The sequence below is a fragment of the Budorcas taxicolor genome, chromosome 7 (assembly GCF_023091745.1).
Source record: "Budorcas taxicolor isolate Tak-1 chromosome 7, Takin1.1, whole genome shotgun sequence".
Taxonomy (NCBI): Eukaryota; Metazoa; Chordata; class Mammalia; order Artiodactyla; family Bovidae; genus Budorcas; species Budorcas taxicolor.
The window spans coordinates 19,238,317-19,256,961 of NC_068916.1; the positions used below are offsets into that span (position 1 = coordinate 19,238,317).

General features: G+C 51.6%; 1 protein-coding gene across 1 annotated transcript in view; it reads right to left on the reverse strand.

The window, feature by feature from the left end:
• UHRF1 (ubiquitin like with PHD and ring finger domains 1) overlaps window positions 1-18,645 on the reverse strand; it is a 32,589-nt gene that overhangs the window by 960 nt on the left and 12,984 nt on the right. The window contains exons 5-15 of the mRNA XM_052643752.1: window positions 11,028-11,128; window positions 10,509-10,695; window positions 9,827-9,950; window positions 9,610-9,717; window positions 9,214-9,318; window positions 8,272-8,378; window positions 6,677-6,839; window positions 6,453-6,590; window positions 4,087-4,225; window positions 3,854-3,999; window positions 1,939-2,037 (exon numbers count right to left, since the gene is read on the reverse strand). Of these exons, the coding sequence (XP_052499712.1) occupies window positions 1,939-2,037; window positions 3,854-3,999; window positions 4,087-4,225; window positions 6,453-6,590; window positions 6,677-6,839; window positions 8,272-8,378; window positions 9,214-9,318; window positions 9,610-9,717; window positions 9,827-9,950; window positions 10,509-10,695; window positions 11,028-11,128 (1,417 nt within the window). The remainder of the gene's footprint in view (window positions 1-1,938; window positions 2,038-3,853; window positions 4,000-4,086; window positions 4,226-6,452; window positions 6,591-6,676; window positions 6,840-8,271; window positions 8,379-9,213; window positions 9,319-9,609; window positions 9,718-9,826; window positions 9,951-10,508; window positions 10,696-11,027; window positions 11,129-18,645) is intronic.

The window sequence follows — 18,645 nt, forward strand, 5'->3', positions numbered from 1 at the left end:
GCACAGGCTCAGTAAAGATGTGCAGTGAGAAGACAGAAGGCAAAGGGGGGAAGGATGGAGTTTGGATTCTGAGCCAGACTTCTGGGTTCGAACCCAGCTGTCAACCAAACAATGCGGGAGGCAGTGTGTGGAGGAAGAGTCAGGTGGAGACTGAGCTGCAAGCCTGAGGAGCCCTGGAGAGCTGACCTCCCCATGAGGGGAACAGCCCGGAGATGATGCCCACAGGGGCACAGACACCTGCACAGCTATGCACACCTGAAGGATGGCACAAGGCAGCTGCGTGAGGGGCAATGCCAAGCAGGTGAAAACCTGCTGCCACTGGAGGAGGGCAGTGGCTTTTGCTTCCTATATTTAAAAATCCCTGCATTCTTTTCCAGTATAAAGTCTATAGCTGATCGCAGACACAAGAGATAGTACTTTGTGCTCAATGCAGTGACTCAGGTTCAGAATCAGGTGCTGGACCACTTTGAGCTGCACGGTGGCCAAGAGGTGGAAACACCTAGAGCTCACTCACAGGTGATGGATCAACACAGCGTGGGCCATCTGCATGCTGCAGGGCGACTTAGCCTTCACACGGAAGGTGACTCACCCACGGGACCACATGGGCAAGCCCTGAACCTGATGCTATGGGAGAGAAGCCAGACCCAAGAGGACACACCCTGTCTGATGCCACTCACAGGAGTTCCCTGGAGGAGTCAGATCCACAGAGACAGTAAGGATCAGTAGAGGGTGGGGTCAGGGGCTGGGAGTCAGTGTTTAACGGGGACAGGGTTTCAGTTTGAGAAGATAGGAAAGATCTGGTTATGGGGCTTTTTAGAGTCACACAGCCAGAAAGGAGAGAGTTGGAGGTCAAACACAGGCACCTGATCCCAAAGATGTGCTCTCTATGCCACTCCACCAAGCCTCTGAACTTGGGCCCCACGTGGCTTGGGGCACCGGAGGGTATCTTTCCCAGCCTCCATCAGGCCACATGAGCACTGCCTGAGCGCTCCACATTCTCAGGGTCCCTCTCCTGGTCTGACAACTGACCCAATGCCCTGGACACAGCTCAGTGACCTAGAGTGAGCAGGTGGCAGGGACGGTCCCTTCTGAGCTGCCTGCCTACACTGCCTGTAAATTCTTACAGATTGACTCTGGCCAGAAGGCATGGCAAGGATGCTGTGCAGTCCCCCCCAGCTCGGGGGACTCCTGGGACCAAGGAGGTGGGGCCAGGGATGCTGCTCAGCTCCCAGGACACCCCCACGATAGAGAACGATCCAGCCCCAAAGCAGGGAGAGACCCTGGTCCGGAACCCATCTCAGCCTCTCCCAATCTCTCTTTCAAAAGCATCAGACTGGAGACCACTTCCCTCCGAGGACTGACCGCTGGCTGGAGGCTCCAACCCCACTCACCAGCTCTCATTCCCTGACAGGCCCTGGCTACTCCCATGTGCCGGGATGCTGCCCCGAGGCCCCTCTCAGGGGGCAGGTTAGTGCCACCTCATCCTCCAGGAAGCCTTCCTCCCGGCTCCTCTAGGTGATAAGGGCCTCAAGCCTCTCCAGCCCTGCCTGAGGCCCACTTAAATCATTTAGTATGACTAGACGGCAGGAGCAGGACAGCAGCCCATCCTCTCCCACCCTGGACCCCCAGGCAGGAAGATGCTGGAGAAGACCAGCGTGTGACCCCCAAGGAAGGTAGGCACAAACCGGCCTGTAGAGGGCCCAGCAGAGGGCCAGTGTGGCTGGAGGCGCAGGGTGGTGGCGGGGCAGTGGGCAACTGTGATGAAGGCTGGTGGGGGAGGGGAGAGCAACTGTAAGCCAGGCAGCCCGGGAAACAGACCCTGAGGCCCCGGAAGGGCAAAGGGCAGGAGGTCCGCGTGAAGCCGGCCATCACAGGGTGCCGGCAGGGGTCAGAGCACCCTTTGGGACCCCCCGGCGGCTCCCGCGGCCGCCCCCTCACCTTGCACACGTTGTGCTGGCACACGGTCGTGATCGGGCGGAACACCAGCTCCTGGCAACAAATGCACTGGAACGTCTCCTCCACTTTGCTCAGGAATTTCTGAAAGCGGGAGAGCAGGTGTATGAGTGCGGCAAAGGCTCGGTTCCCCAGAACGAAGAAGCACGACAGACCTCCAGATGCCCCGCTCGGCCCCCGCCCCCAGGTCCTGAATCTCATTTTCCTGCCCCTGCCCTGGGAGGACAGGAGTCACTGTGACCCTGTCTGAGGACCAGAAGACAGGGGCCCTGGAGCCGGGCGAGCGCATGCAGGCTCGAGGTCAAGACCACGCTCGTCAGTGCCTGTCTCGGTGCAGAGCCCAGTCCTGCGACACGCAGCGCCACCTGCCCGCCGCTCAGACACCCAGGTCCAGCAGGGGGCAAAACGGAGAAACACCTGCTTTCTTGGAGCCTGGGGCCCAGAGGGGAAGACTGAGGATAGGCAGGTGAAGACAGAAGCACAGCAGTGCTGGGGGACAGCAGGGAGCGAGGCGGGCTGCCCCAGAAGGACAGGGCAGGGGCCACCGAGAGCCCTCCATGGAGAAGCTGGCCTGCCAACAGAGAGACTTGAAGGACTGAGCCTCCTGAGCCTCAGGCCTCCTGAGACCTCCCGTCTGGATCCTGGGACCTGCGGACCTGTCCCCCACCACACAGAGCAGAGGGGACTTGGCAAGAGGGATTAAGTTAAGGCCCCTGAGATGGGGGTGACCCCGGATTCCCAGGGGTCCCAGTGTCATCACAGGCTCCTTATAAGAAGAAAGGGGAGGGTCAGAGGCAGAGAGACAGAAGATGCTGAGCTGCTGGCTTGAGGACGAAGGAAGGGCCGTGAACCAGGGATGCAGTGACTCTAGAAGCTGGAAGAGTCAGGAGTCGAAACTCCCTAGGAGCCTCCAGAGGGACCAGACTTGCCCAGGCCTGGGCTTTACCCCTAAAGGCTCATTTGTTAGGGCAGCCACAGTGATTTCACACAGGAAAGAGGTTGAGCCAGGAAGGCTGTGGGGGAAGGTACTCCGGGCAGAGAAACCCATGAGAGAAGGCTGTGAGACAGGATGACAGGGAGGAAGAGACCAGAAGCAGAGGATGTCAGCGGTAACAGGCAGCTGGCCCAGGGCTCAGGAGGGTTTGGGTTTGCTCTTGACTGTGAGCCAAGGAGAAGTGGTCCCCACCAGGCAAGGACAGAGGACACCAAGCCCAAGACACTTACCTGCAGTGACCCATCAATGTCACTCTACCCACCAAGGCAGGAGGACCAAAAAAAAGAAAGAAAAAAATAGACCTGGTTTGGCGGTTTCTGGGAAATCTGAAAACAGAATGACCCTAGGATCCAGCAATCCCACTTCTAGGTTTATACCCAACAGAACTGAAGGCAGAGTCCTAGAGCCACCTGCCTACCCATGTTCACAGCAGCCCCTTCACAACAGCCAAAGCCGGAAGCACCCCAAGTGTCTAATGAGAGACGACGGGTAAGCAAAATCCATTCATGTGGTGGAATATTACTCAGCCTTAGAAAGGAAGGAGGGTTCCAACATGGATGGACCTTGAGAACGTGATGCTCAGAGAGAGGAGCCAGACCCAAAAGGACACACACTGTCTGATCCCACTCACAGGAGGTCCCTGGAGGAGTCAGATCCACAGACAAGAAGTAGATGGTGGGGCCAGGGCCTGGGGGAGAGGATGGGGAGTCAGCGTTTCACAGGGACAGTTTCGCTCTAGGGAGATGAGAAAGCTCTGGAGATGGTGGCGGCAATAGTTACACCACAATGTGAACGTGCTCAACGCCACCGAGCTGTGCAGTTTAGACAATGAAGATGGTCAATTTCACGGCATCTCCATCTTACGACAACGAAGAGGAGAGGCCCCGGCCAGGCAGGAGAGCTCACCGGCCCGTCCTTAAGCGACTTCAGGATCTCGGTCCACAGCTTCATGTTGCTCTTATCCTCCTTGATGAGGCTGCTCTGCTGGGTGGTGAGGCTGTAGGGCTCCACCTTGGTCTTCTTAGGTGTCCCTTGCGAAGACCCATCACCTCCTGGGGCAGAGCCGGGGGCGGGGTGAGGATGGAGAGTGGAGGGGGCCCCCCGCCCCTGGGCACGAGGGTGGCTGCAGAAACACCCACCAGCTGACTTGCTCTTCCGCTTGCCCTTCCTGGGGGATGTGAAGCCCTCCTCCCCGTCCTCCTCCTCCTTGTCCAGGGCTGCCTGCTTGCTGTTCTCCTTCTCCTTTCTGGCCAGAGCCTCCAGGTAGCCCTCTGGGTACTGCGAGTGGGAGAAGACAGGCCGGTCACCCCTCCCCAGTCCAGCCCCAGAGACAGACTCCGTGCTCACTCAGCCTCAACCCAGAGGTCTCCACCGACCCAACTCTGGAGCAGTGACTGAGCACAGAGACTCACAGAGGCAAACACAGAGACACACAGCCTGCGCCTCGGGGTGGGGGTGGCAGGGGAGGCGGCAGAGTGAGGTCCCCACATCAGAGGCAGCAAAAAAGACAAGTCTTGTGCTGCTGCTGTTGCTGTTAGGCTGTAAACCCACACAGCGTGGGGGATCTTACAGTTTCCCAACCACGGACTAAACCCAAGGCCTCAGCAGTGAAAGCCCTGAGTCCTACCCACTGAAATGCTGGGGAATTCCCGAGATAGCCTTTATTAATTTATTTATTTTGCCGCATACCCCAAGGCTTGTGGGATCTTAGTTCCCTGACCAGGGATTAAACTAGGGCCCTCAGCAGTGAGAGCTCAGAATGTTAACCATTGAATCGCCAGGGAACTCCCCCAAGACAGTCTTAACATTGAACCCACACCCCTCGCAGTGGAAGCTCGGAATCGTAACCTCTGGATTGCCAGGGAAGCCTCTAGAACCCCATCTCTAAGGCACCTACAATCACATCCAATTCTCCAAAGTTCCATCAACAAACCCTCAAGCTTTTCTAGCAATGTGAACATACAGTGAAGACTTAGGTCCTAAATAAAAATCTTCCTCCCACTGAACAGTTCCTGACCCTCAGCTGTCTGCCTCCTCAGTTCCTCAGCTTCTGAATTCCCTGCGGTATAAACACTGCTTCAAAAGACAACTCTCTGTGGCTCCCCCAGGGGGCAGGCGCTATCAGACTCTCAACAGCAATTAAGATTCCTGAAATAGCCCCACTACGACATATCAGCTGTAAAGCCGCTCACCGTGAGGAACAGAAAACACCATAATTATAGTGCAAAAAGGCAGGGTTCCCCAGGCATGGGGTAAACTGTTGGAAAAGGAAGATTCTGCAGCCATAGAGGTGAGCAGTTGGTCCAGGGGAGCGATCCACCTTATCTTTACATTTAGACGTCTCTCCATCTACTATGGGCTTCCCAGGCGGTGCTAGTGGTTAAGAACCCGCCTGCCAACACAGCAGACATAAGAGACCTGGGTTCCACTCTGGGTTGGAAGATCCCCTGCAGGAGCGCATGGCAACCCACTCCAGTAGTCTTGCCTGGAGGATCCCATGGACAGAGAAGCCTGGGGGGCTACAGGCCATGGGGTCGCAGAGTCGGGCGTGACTAAAGTGACTTAGCACACATGCACTACCTACTAATATTAATATATTTAGACCAATTGTGTTGGTTTGTCAGCTTTGGGGTTAGGAAGGGGTGATAGAGAGGAAGAAGAGAGATGGGGACTTCCCTGGTGGTCCAGTGGTTAGGACTCTGCTTCCACTGCAGGGTTCCATACCTGGTCAGGGAACTAAGAGATCCCACATACCACATGGTGCAGTCAAAAAAATAGAAAGAGAGAGACAGATGGAAGAGGAGAGAAGAGAAGAGAGGGGGGAGGGGACTGGCCAAGAGAAGAGATCAGACTCCAGACTGATTTCGGGTAAGCGCCTCTAACACAGCACCAATGAGGAAGCCCAGCTCTCAGTTCTAACCACAAAAGCCAAGCCTTCGGGCTTCCCCACTGGTCCAGTGGTTAAGAATTCGGGTGCCAACACAGGGAACACCAGTTTAATCCCTGGTCCAGGAAGATCCCGTGTGCTGCAGAGCAATAGTCCATGCACAACAGCTATTGAGCCTGTGCTCTAGACTCTGGGAGCTGCAACTACTGAAGTCCGAACGCCCTAAAGCCCATGCTCCGCAACAAGAGAAGCCAATGCCGTGAGCAGCCCAGGCATCAGAGAGAAGAGCAGCCACCACTTGCTCCAACTAGAGAAAGCCTGAGTGCAGCAACGAAGACCCAGCCCAGCCAAAAGATAACAAATAAATGAATCTTTAAAAACATCATTTAAGGAAAAAAAAGGAAAGGCAAAGCCGCGTGCACACCTGAGCCACCACCCCCTCAACATCCTCTGGGTGAAGGACGAGGAGGGGAAAGCCAGGGAGGTACCACCCGTTCGCAACCTGGAAATCATCCAGGATGAGAGAAACCCTGGAAAGCATGGCCCTGCCGGCCAGACGTTCCCTGCCCGGGCCCCCGGCTGGCTCTGGTCTGGCCGCGAGTGCTGGCCTGGACGCACCTGCATGGTCAGCCCCAGCTTCTTGATCCGGTCCTTGCCCTCCTTGGTCCAGGGTCCCGGCTCCACGTCATCTCGACGTAGGAGGAAGCGCCACACCAGGAAGCCAGACTTGCCCTTCTCGGGCCAGTACCTGACAACCTATGGAGGGAGTGGAGCGGGGGTCAGAGGGGATCATGCTAGCATGGAGGGGGGCAGGCGGGTGCAGCCACAGGGGCCCTGCTCACCTTATAGATGCCGTCGTACCGGTTGCCCTCGATGGGTGCGTACTTGCTGTGCTTGCGGCCCTTGACGTTCCGCACCACGCGGACTGGCTTCCCCGACCGCCAGTCCTTGGCCTCAGCCCCTTTGAGGTCGTTGATGGGGGCAAAGCAGTTGAGAGCCAGAGCCCTGCGGGGCAAGGTGGGCCCATGCTCTGGACAGTGTCCCCCTGAGGGAGGGGGCTGACTGCATCCCAAGCCCCCAATCACATGAATGTGTGACCTTCTTTTGAAAGAGGGTGCTTGCAGATGGAGTCAAGTTTGGCAGAAAGGACTAGCATAGGCCCTGAATCCAATGACCTTGTAAGGAAAGGGAAACTGAGGGACTTCCCTGGTGGTCCAGTGGTTAGAATTCCACACTCTCACTGTTCAGGGAACTAGATCCCACATGCCGTAACTAAGAGTTCACATGCCTCAAATTAAAAACAAACAGACAATAAAACACACATTTCCCATGCCACAACTAAAGACCTAGCACAGCCAGACTGGGAAAAAAACCCCACAAATGTGGGCCAGGCCAACAGGCGTGTCCCAAGGGAGGACACAGAGGCCTGGGAGCTGGGGCATGAGAGGTCAGCTCAGCTGCCCTCCTTTTTAAAACAAAGATTACTTAAGCAAAGAGTTTTCTGGAAAGCAAGAAATATCAATTTAGATTTCTACTAACAATGGAATGCTAGCCTATGCCTTGGCCTTTCTCAACACTGGAGAATCTGGGCAGCTTTACAGGATAAATAAATAGGAACTCATCATTGCTTCAATGTGTATTTCTTTGCTCACTAAAGATAAATAAATTTTCATGGTCACTGGGGATCTCATTACATTGTGGAATGATTTGCACATCATTTGCTTTATTCTGTTAGTTTTTCTTGTTGATTTGCAATAGCTCTTTACATAGAAAGGCATAACTGTCAGGTATCCTGTTTATGGCAGACTTTTCCCCCAAGAGTCACCTGCCTTTTCTGCACTGAAGGGTTTTGTGTGATTTATAATATTCAAAGGTTATCAGATCTCTATCTTTTCATTTGTGCTCTATGTTTATGCTTTACCCCATCCTGTAATCAGGGCTCAGGAAACTCCTGCCCATGTACTGATGTTGCAAATATTTTATTGGAACAGAGCCATGCATACCCTCTTCTGTGGGCTCTGTGGCTGCTTATGTGCTATAAGAGTGGAGTTGAATGGCTGCCACAGAGAGCATGCATAGCCAAATATGTTTATTATCTGGCCTTCTGTGGGAAAGTTTGCTTCGCTGTGACTAACTGACTCACAGGCGGACAGAGCAGGGAAGAGATGGACCCTACGTACCACCATGTTGGGTTTTGGCCATGATATGTGGTATGTGGGATCTTAGTTCCCCGACCAGGGATGAAACTCGAGTGCACTGCAGTGGGAGGGCAGAGTCTTAACACTGGACTGATAGGAAGATCCCACCACTACACTCTTAAGGGGATCTAACTTCCTGGATGTAATGCCTCCAAAACAGAACACAGCCCCTCCCCTGTGTAGCCCGCCAAGGACGAGGCAGACATGCGCTTGAGAAACAGGAACACTGCTCTGCAAACCTGTTGGTGTTGGTGAGTTTCTGATCACAAGACTGTTCCGCAGTCCGCTTGTTTCCGGAAAGGTCTCGTCCGCCGCTACCTGTGTATGTGAACGAGTTCCCATGGTCCTAAAAACGACACAGAGGGCAGGCTAAACCCTGCATGCACGGGAAAGGAGACATCCTCAAAACGAAGCCACGCATGCCCATGAGGACGCCAGCTGCCAAAGAACCAAGGCGTCAGGACCAGCGACCCAAGAAACAGATTAACACCAAGAGCAGGTGAGGATGCGGAGAGACTGAAAACCTGTGTGTAGCTGGTGAGGATGGAAACTAGCATGGCTGCTGTGAAAAACAGCATGGACGTTCCTCACAAATTAAAAACGGAATCACTGTAGGCTAGCAATCCCATTTCTGAGTTTATACCCAAAAGAACTGAAAACAGGGACGTGAAGAGATCTGTGCAGACCCAGGTTCATAGCGGCATTATTCATAGCGGCTAGAATGTGGAGACAACCCAGGCATCCACGGATGCGTGACTGGATAAACAAAATGTGGTCCAGCCACACGTCGGAGTGTCAGCCAGTCTTAAAAAGGGAAGGAGGTACTGTCACCTGTTACAGCGTGGATGAACTCCTAAGGACCAGATGCTCAGGGAGATGAGCCAGACACAGAAGGGTAAATATATGATTCCACTGATATGTCAGACCTACAGACACAGAGAGCAGATGGTAGAGGTCCGAAGCTGGGGGAGGCGATGCGGACTCAAGTGTTTAGTGGGGACAGTCTTGGCTTCAAAAGATGGGAAAGTTTCTGTGGATGGATGGTAGTGATAGTCGCATGACAGTGTCAATCTGCTTAATGCCACTGAGTGGTTCACTTAAGAACAGTTACGATCGTTAAGTTTTCTGTTACGTGTATTTGCCACAGTTACACACAAATGAAACCAGCTCCCCGCACTCACCACATCGTCCTCATACCCTCCAGCCAGGACCAAGGAGTAGGCCCCATGATTGCTCCGGCCATGGATACCCGCCACGTGAGGTCGATGGACCCCCGACTCGCTGACCTGTGAACCCACAGAGAGATAAGTGGCACCCCATGGACCAGACACTACAGATAAGCTCAAATGCCCTCACTCCTGCCTTCAGAGCCAGAGTCTGACCCTTCGATCCAAACGCATCAGTCCTGTTAAGAGAACCCTCAGCCCCTGAAGGCCAGAGTCCAAGCCATACCAGGGAAGGAGCTGGTGTGAATCCCAGCCTAGCCTCCTGCCCTTGGGGTGGCCCTCCCCGGCAGAGGGGCTGCTGGAAGGCCAGCGCCCGCTGGCCGAGCCGCAGAGCCTGACATCCACACGTACCTGGACTCGGAACCTCCACATGGTGCCCACGGGGATGCCCGGGATGGGGCCAAAGTGGTTGGATGGCACAATGGTGCACTCCTTGGTGCGGCCCACGCACGCCATGCCCTGTCCATTGCGAGACAGAGGGGAGAGCAGCGTGAGTGGCCACGGGAGGGCAGAAGGCAGCAGGGCCCTCCAGGAGCCCAGGGACCCCAGGAGCCCAGGGCCCGCTCACCTTGCCCCAGTCCCGCTGCGAGGACGACGTGGCCGACGCCATCTTCGCCTTCTTCTTACTCTCCTTTAGCTTCTCGCCCGCCTGCACCACCTCGCTGGAGTCGATCCGGCAGTCGGGGCAGTACCTGTGACCATAAGGACGTCACCCCCTGCCCGAGGCCGCATGCCCAGCCCCCTGCCTTCCTGCACAGACAAGACTGCACAGAAGTGGGGAGGTGGGGAACGGCTTCAACTTAAATTCACGAACTCGACATAAGAAATCCACTCCCTCGGTCCCACGGGCCACACTGGAAGAGCTCGGTGGCCACATGGGGCGAGTGGCCCCCTTGGTGGGCAGCAGACACTGACCCCTCCCACTGGTAACAGCAGTGCCCCCCATGGTGAAGCCAAGACCAGCCCCCACGCAGCCAACAAGAAGGGCGGTTCAACGGCACCTACTCACTGCCAAGGACTCAGTTCCCTGTCTCCACCAGGAGGGCAGGGGTGGGGCAAACAACAGCCACCTCTGTTAGCACTCCCAGGCTCTCACACCAGAGCTGCGCATCACGACTCTCCCACTCCAGGCCTGAGACGCCCGCTCCCGCCTCCGGCCCGCAGTGCCTCCCTCCCCACAGTGAGCCAGGGCCGGGCCACATGGGAAGGATCCCACATCTCCGTCGCCTCGGCCACCCGGGGGCACTCACCACTCCTCCTCAGGGGGCACGCTGCTGAGCGGTGGGCGCAAGCAGTAGATGTGGAAGGCCATGTCGCACTCGTCGCACATCAGCTGCTTGTCAGGGTCCTGCTTGCCCCCACACATGTGGCAGGCACACATGCGGCAGAGCTTCCGCTCATCGTCCTTACAGTGTTTGCAGGAGGGCCCGCTCTTCCCTGCATCCCGGGAAGCAGGGGATGGGATCAGCTCTGGCAGCGCCCCACCCGCCCCCACACACCCCATCACACACACAGCACGGAGGGGCTTTACAGTGTTTGCGGGAGGGCCTGCTCTTCCCTGCATCCCGGGAAGCAGGGGATGGGATTAGCTCTGGCAGCGCCCCCCCCGCCACCCTACACCCCATCACACACACAGGACAGAGGGGCTTTACAGTGTTTGCGGGAGGGCCTGCTCTTCCTTGGATGTGGGCTGCAGTGTCAGCTCAGGCATGACTCCCACCCCTGCACCAACCCTAAACCCAGCACAGAGGGGCTGGATCAGAACTCACTTCTCATCGGGTTTTCCACCATGGGGTTCCCCTCGCCCGGACGCTCGATCTTGAAAACTTCGTCCACGAAGACAATCCGACAGTCGTTGAGAGAATCACCCCTACGAGAGAACGGGCCTGTTAGGACGACCAGCGGGCTGGTCCCACCGAAGACCCCAAAAGACCCGGCCACTTGGACATGTTCTCAGAGCCCACGAATGGCTCTGATTCTAATTATATCGGAGAAGAGGCTTTACCAAGGCCCTGTGAACTCGCCTAGCTACTACCCTCGCAAATTCAAGTCCTACCAAATCAAGAACAAGGTGAAAACAGCAAACAAGCCAGAATTTCATTATGTGATGCATTTGAGAGAATAATTTTTAACCTTTGGGAGGTGAGGCCCACTAAGAGGCAAGGCCCACTAAACAAGGCTCAATAGGCAAAAACTATAAAGCACGTTCTGATCAAAAAAACAAAATTTTTAAAAAATTACAAAAACTCCTCTAGGTTAAAACGACCCCAGGGATCATCTCACTGCTTCCATCAGACCATCTGACTGCATCCATCGGATCATCCCACCACCAAGAACCACATTTAAATAGTAAAAAGTAGATGGCATCAGTTTGAATGTGCTCCTTGGAAGGAAAGCTATGACAAACCAAGACATCGTATTTAAAAGCAGAGACATCACTTTGCCGACAGAGGTCCATATAGTCAAAGTGACGGTTTTTCCCACAGTCACGTACAAATGTGAGAGCTGGACCACAAAGAAGGCTGAGCACTGAAGAACTGCTGCTTTTGAATTGTGTTGGAGAAGACTCTTGAGAGTGCCTTGGACTGCAAGGAGATCAAACCAGTCAATCCTAAAGGCAATCAACCCTTAATATTCATTGGAAGGACCGACGTTGAAGCTGAAGTGCCAATACTTTGAACACCTGATGCAAAGACCCGACTCATTGGGAAAGACCCTGATGCTGGGAAAGACTAAAGGCAAAAGGAGAAGAGGGCAGAAGATGAGATGGTTAGATAGCATCACTGACTCAACCGACATGAGTTTGAGCAAACCCCAGGAGATGGTGAAGGACAGAGGAGCCTGGTATGCTGCAGTGGCAGACACGACTTAGCAACTGAACAACAACAAATGTAACCCAATGTATACAAAATACCATTTCAATGTGCAATGAATGTTAAGGAATGATTAACAATCACTAGTTTACACTCTTTCTCAGCACTGAGGTTTTGAAATCCTGGGTATATTTTACACTCACAGCATATCTCAGTGGCTCCTGGCCACATTTCAAGCGCTTGGCAGCATGTGACTCGTGACTGCAAGGCCAGATGGCACACGTCCAGATCTACCCACCACTTCACGGGGAACGCGGGGACAGAGGAACAGAGGAAATGACACCAGGAGGATGTTGGTGGGGAATCCAGACTCTGCAGATTTTATGTGACAAACAACCCAGCCTCCTCAACAAACAAGGAAAAGGAGGGAAAAACAAAAAGACAGGAAACCTAAGATAAAGGAGACTGAACGATCTACTGCGGATTTCCCTGGTGGTCCAGTGGCTAAGACTCCAAGCTCCCAATGCAGGGGCGGGGCCGGGTTCCATCCCTGGTCAGGGAACTAGATTCCACAGGCCGCAACTAAAGATCCCGCCTGCTGCAACTAAGAGCTCACATGCCACAACTATGGCCTGGCACAGCCAACGAAATAAGCAAATACAAATATTTGTAAAAGAAACAGATCTACCAACCTACCTGAAATCTGTGGACATTACTTACAGCTTAAACAAACAAATTATTTTTTTCTAAATGTGAGCCAACTGGCAGACAGAACAATGACTGGATAGATGTTAAGAAATTAAATTTTCTGGTGTAATAATAGCATTAAAACTTTCTGTAAAAGAGTCATTTTAAAGAAATATACTCAGAAGTATTAACAGACACAATGAAACGATGATTGGGAATTACTTCAATTTAATGGGGTGGTTACATTCTCAGGTGAAGGAAAATTAAAAGAATGTTGCTAGCTGATACTCCTTTATAGAATAATGAAGGAAAGTTTTTCAAGTAGACAGAAAATTACAAAGGAAGGCATCTGGGAGGAAAAAGGAAGACAGACAACAGAAAGGGCAGAAACATGGCTATGTACCGTAGATTATGTTCTTTGTGCGTAGATTATGTTCTTTCTTTATGTATCATAAATCATATATGATGACAGAAATCAAGACATTGTCTGACACTCAACGCAGTGAGTGTAAAGGAATGTAAGGGCATGAAAGATTTCCACACTTCCCTCAAAGTGGTAACAGAGACACTGGTATGTCACAGGCTTCTATGACAGAATCCAGAGAAACCACTTAGAAAACTGTGCAAAGCAATACATTCCAAAAGACCATCAATAAATCAAGACAGAACCCTGAAACATGCTTACATAACCCACAGGAAGGGCAGGATAAGAGACACAGGAAAAAGAAAATGGGGAAACAAACAGAAAACAAGCAACAAAATGACAGGCTCAAGCTCTGATGACTCAGTGGCAAAGAATCCACCTGCAGTGCAGGACACACTGAGACCCCTGGGTGGGGAAGATGCCCTGGAGAAAGAAATGGCAACCCACTCCAGTGTTCTTGCCTAGGAAAGCCCACGGACAGAGGAGCCTGGCGGGCTACAGTCCATAGAGTCGGACATGACGGAGCGGCACACGAGCCCTAACATACCAATAATCACCTTAAATGTGTAATGGGCAAGACACTGTTGATCCCTGGCCAACATGAATTGGAACTTCATGAATCTGGTTATAAGTGGATTTTTCCCAATAATAAATGCTACAGTACCATACAATCCCCACTTGGTTGAATCCTCACACGAGGAACCACAGATATGATGGAACCAGAGAAATGGGACGATGGACTGTAAGTTATGCTTGGATTCTCAACTGCACAGAGGTTGGTGCCTCTAATCCCCTAGTTGTTCAAGGTTCAATAATGTATGCCAAGTGGTAGACTTCCCTGGGGGTGCAGTGGTTAAGAGTCCAAACTTCCACTGCAGGGGGCATGAGTTCAATCCCTAGTTGGGGAACTAAGATCCCACATGCTGTGTGTTGCAGCCTAAAAAATATGTAAATAATGGCCAGAAAACATAACACATGCCACGGAAAATGCAGACTTGATAAAGTGGATTAAAAAAAAAATGACCCAACTATATACTGCTTATGCAAAGATGGGTTCGATAATGGACAGAAATGGTACGGACCTAACAGAAGCAGAAGATATTAAGAAGAGGTGGCAAGAATACACGGAAGAACTGTACAAAAAAGATCTTCACGACTCGGATAATCACGATGGTATGATCACTCACCTAGAGCCAGACATCCTGGAATGTGAAGTCAAGTGGGCCTTAGAAAGCACCACTATGAACAAAGCTAGTGGAGGTGATGGAATTCCAGTTGAGCTATTTCAAATCCTGAAAGATGATGCTGTGAAAGTGCTGTACTCAATATGCCAGCAAATTTGGAAAACTCAGCTGTGCCCACAGGAGTAGAAAAGGTCAGTTTTCATTCCAATCCCAAAGAAAGGCAATGCCAAAGAATGCTCAAACTACCGCACAATTGCACTCATCTCACACGCCAGTAAAGTAATGCTCAAAATTCTCCAAGCCAGGCTTCAGCAATACGTGAACCGTGAACTTCCAGATGTTCAAGCTGGTTTTAGAAAAGGCAGAGGAACCAGAGGTCAAATTGCCAACATCTGCTGGATCATCGAAAAAGCAAGCAAGTTCCAGAAAAACATCCATTTCTGCTTTATTGACTATGCCAAAGCCTTTGACTGTGTGGATCACAATCAACTGTGGAAAATTCTGAAAGAGATGGGAATACCAGACCATCTGACCTGCCTCTTGAGAAACCTATATGCACGTCAGGAAGCAACAGTTAGAACTGGACATGGAACAACAGACTGGTTCCAAACAGGAAAAAGAGTATGTCAAGACTGTATATTGTCACCCTGCTTATTTAACTTATATGCAGAGTACATCATGAGAAACTCTGGGCTGGATGAAGCACAAGCTGGAATCAAGACTGCCGGGAGAAATATCAATAACCTCAGATATGCAGATGATACCACCATTATGGCAGAAAGCGAAGAGGAACTAATTAGCCTCTTGATGAAAGTGAAAGAGGAGAGTGAAAAAGTTGGCTTAAACTCAACGTTCAGAAAAAGATCATGGCATCTGGTCCCATCACTTCATGGCAAATAGATGGGGAAACAGTGGAAACAGTGTCAGACTTTATTTTGGGGGGCTCCAAAATCACTGCAGATGGTGATTGCAGCCATGAAATTAAAAGACGCTTACTCCTTGGAAGGAAAGTTATGACCAACCTGGATAGCATATTCAAAAGCAGAGACATTACTTTGCCAAGAAAGGTCCGTCTAGTCAAGGCTATGGTTTTTCCAGTGGTCATGTATGGATGCGAGAGTTGGACTGTGAAGAAAGCTGAGCACCGAAGAATTGATGCTTTTGAACTGTGGTGTTGGAGAAAACTCTTGAGAGTCCCTTGGACTGCAAGGAGATCCAATCAGTCCATTCTAAAGGAGATCAGTCCTGGGTGTTTATTGGAAGGACTGATGCTAAAGCTGAAACTCCAGTACTTCGGCCACCTCATGTGAAGAGTTGACTCATTGGAAAAGACTCTGATGCTGGGAGGGATTGGGGGCAGGAGGAGAAGGGGACAACAGAGGGTGAGATGGCTGGATGGCATCACTGACTCGATGGACGTGAGTTTGAGTGAACTCCAGGCGTTGGTGATGGACAGGGAGGCCTGGTGTGCTGCAATTTATAGGGTCGCAAAGAGTCGGACACGACTGAGCAACTGAACTGAACTAAACTACTGTTTATGAGAAACTCCAAATTCAGCCATAGTGGTGGAGATACACCATGCATATTCATTCATTCACTTATGGCCATTCTGTGTGGTTTGTAGGATCTTAGTTCCCTAACCAGGGATCAAACCCAGGCCCCCTGCAGTAGAAACAAGAGTCTTAACCACTGGACCACCACGGAACTCCTCATTTACTTTTTTTTTTTTTTAAGTGTGTCAATTCACATATATATATATCTCAGGTAAAGTAGACTTCAGAGCAAAGGAAATTACTGGAGACAAAGACAGACATTACATTAGGAACAGAAAGATAACACACATGAGTATGTCCACATCAAACAACAGATCCTCACAATTCTGAAGCTGACAGGTGAAACAGACAAATCCAGTTACAGGTGAACACCGGGACAGCCCCCTCAGCACATGACAGAAGTACTAGGCTGAACATCAGCAGGAGTTAGAAGATGCGAACAACACAATCAGCTGACACGGTCTAACTGTCATAAACAGAACATTTGCCCCAACTACAGAATATACTTTTTTTTTTTTAAAAGAACTGTGCAATATTCACCAAGACAGACCCCACTCTGAACCATAAAACAAACCTCGACAAGGACTGGAATCATACAGTGTATGTTCCTTGACCGTAAAAAAGTCAAACTGGAAATCAACAACAGAAAGACAATGCAAAAAATCTCTAAACACTTGAGAGTTAAAAACTCCATATATTTCTCAATAAGCCAGGAGCCAAAGAGGAAGTGTCAAAGGAAATTGTAAAAACAGAGGTAACTGAATAAAAAGAAAAACAATACAGCCAAGTATGTGGCAAGCAGGTAAGGCAGCGCTGACAGGGAAATCTGCAGCACTGAAATGCTTACATCAGACTTTTAATAATCCAAGTTGCTACCTCAAAAAGACTAGAAAAAGTCAACCCCAAAGAAGGAGAAAATGATAAAGGTGGCAGCAGGGAACTCCCTGGGAGGGGTTAAGACTTCAGGCTTCCGCTGCAGGGGGCATAGATTCGATCCCTGGTCAGGGAGCTAATATGTCACCTATCTCAGCCATAACTAACAAACTCAATATATACTTTTTGTTTTAAAGATGAGAGCAGAAGTCAAAGAAATAGAAAACAAGAAACCAACATTCTAAGCAAGGAAACAAAAAGCAGGTTATTTTCTTTTTTAACAATCATGTCACTGCACCAGGGCTGATGCCTGGACCTTGCCCCCATCAGCCTCCCCCCATCTTCCTGCTGCCCCCTGCAGTCAAGTCCCAGCTCGGTTGCCTGAGTGATGATTCTAATTACAGGTGGCATCTGTGCTTTTCTGTGGTGGCTCAGATAGTAAAGAGTTCGGCTGCAATGAAGGAGACCTGGGTTCGACTGCTGGGTTGGGAAGATCCCCTGGACAAGGGAATGGCAAGCCACTCCAGTATTTCTGCCTGCAGAATTTCACGGACAGAAGAGCCTGGCGGGTTATGGTCCATGGGGTTGCAGAGTCAGACACAACTGAGCGACTGACACTTAACACTTACTCCGTGCTCTCAGGCTCCAGGAGCTGCCAGCAGCAGAGAGTGCACAGCACTCTGCACCCCTCCCAGCCATGGCCTAAGCGCTTCCTCCTCCCTCTCTCCCCGCTAGCCCACTGGCCTCCTCAAGAGGCCACAAAGACACCAAGAATGGTCCTGCCCCAGGGCCTCTGCACTCGCTGTGCCTGTGCTCAAGACAGTTGCCTCCACTCATGTCTTGTATACAACATGTACAGTGGAGTATTATTCAACCACCAAGAAAGGTTCACCGTGCAACATGTATGGACCTTGAGAAAAAAGCCAGACACAGAAAGACACATAGTGTATGATTACACTTATGTGAGGTCCCTAGGAGTCAGATTCACAGATACTGAAAGTCGGTGGTGGGGGCCAGTGGTAGGGGAGGGGCTGGGGCATTCAGTGTTTCAAGGGGACAGAGTTTCAGTTTGGGAAGATGAGAAAGTTCTGGAGATGGATGTTGGTGGGGGTGGGGATGGTTGCCCCAACAATATGAATATGCTTAATGCCACTGAACTGTGCGCTTTAAGGTGGTTAAGGTGTTAAGTACTTCCCTGGTGGTCCAGTGGTTAAGAATCCACCTGTCAATGTAGGGGACGTGGGTTTGATCCGTGGTTGGGAAAGATCCCACATGCTGCGGGACAGCTAAGTCTGTGCGGCATAACTCCCGGGAGCGCGCACACTCTAGAGCCTGTGCTCCACAACAAGAGAGGCCACTGCAATGGGAAGCCCACGCAACGCCATGCCCCCTACCCCCCACCACTCGCCGCAACCAGAAAAAGCCCACACACAGCAACAGAGACCCAGTGAGGCCAAATAAGTCAAGAAAAACATTAAAATGGTAAAGATGTTAAGCTTTCTACACATACACAGAGAAGCCTGGTAGGCAGGGTTCAGCAAATATGTTCTGCAAAGGGCCTGGCAGTAAATATTTTCAGCTTTGTGGGCAGCCACCCAGCTCTCTTCTGGGCGCCCTCCTAACATGGAGCAGCCACAGTGAAGCAGTGAACAGATGGGCGTGGCTCAGTGCCAATAAAACTTTATTTGCCTGTCAGAGCTAGGGGCCAGCTCTGGCCTGTGGCCAACAGCCTGTTGACCCCTGATGTGAAGGGCACCCTGGGTAGGAGTGTGTGGTTCTGGCTATGTTCTTGCCTGTCTGTGCACACACGTGACCCGGGAAGGTGCTGGGACCAGCCATGTCTCCAGACAGGA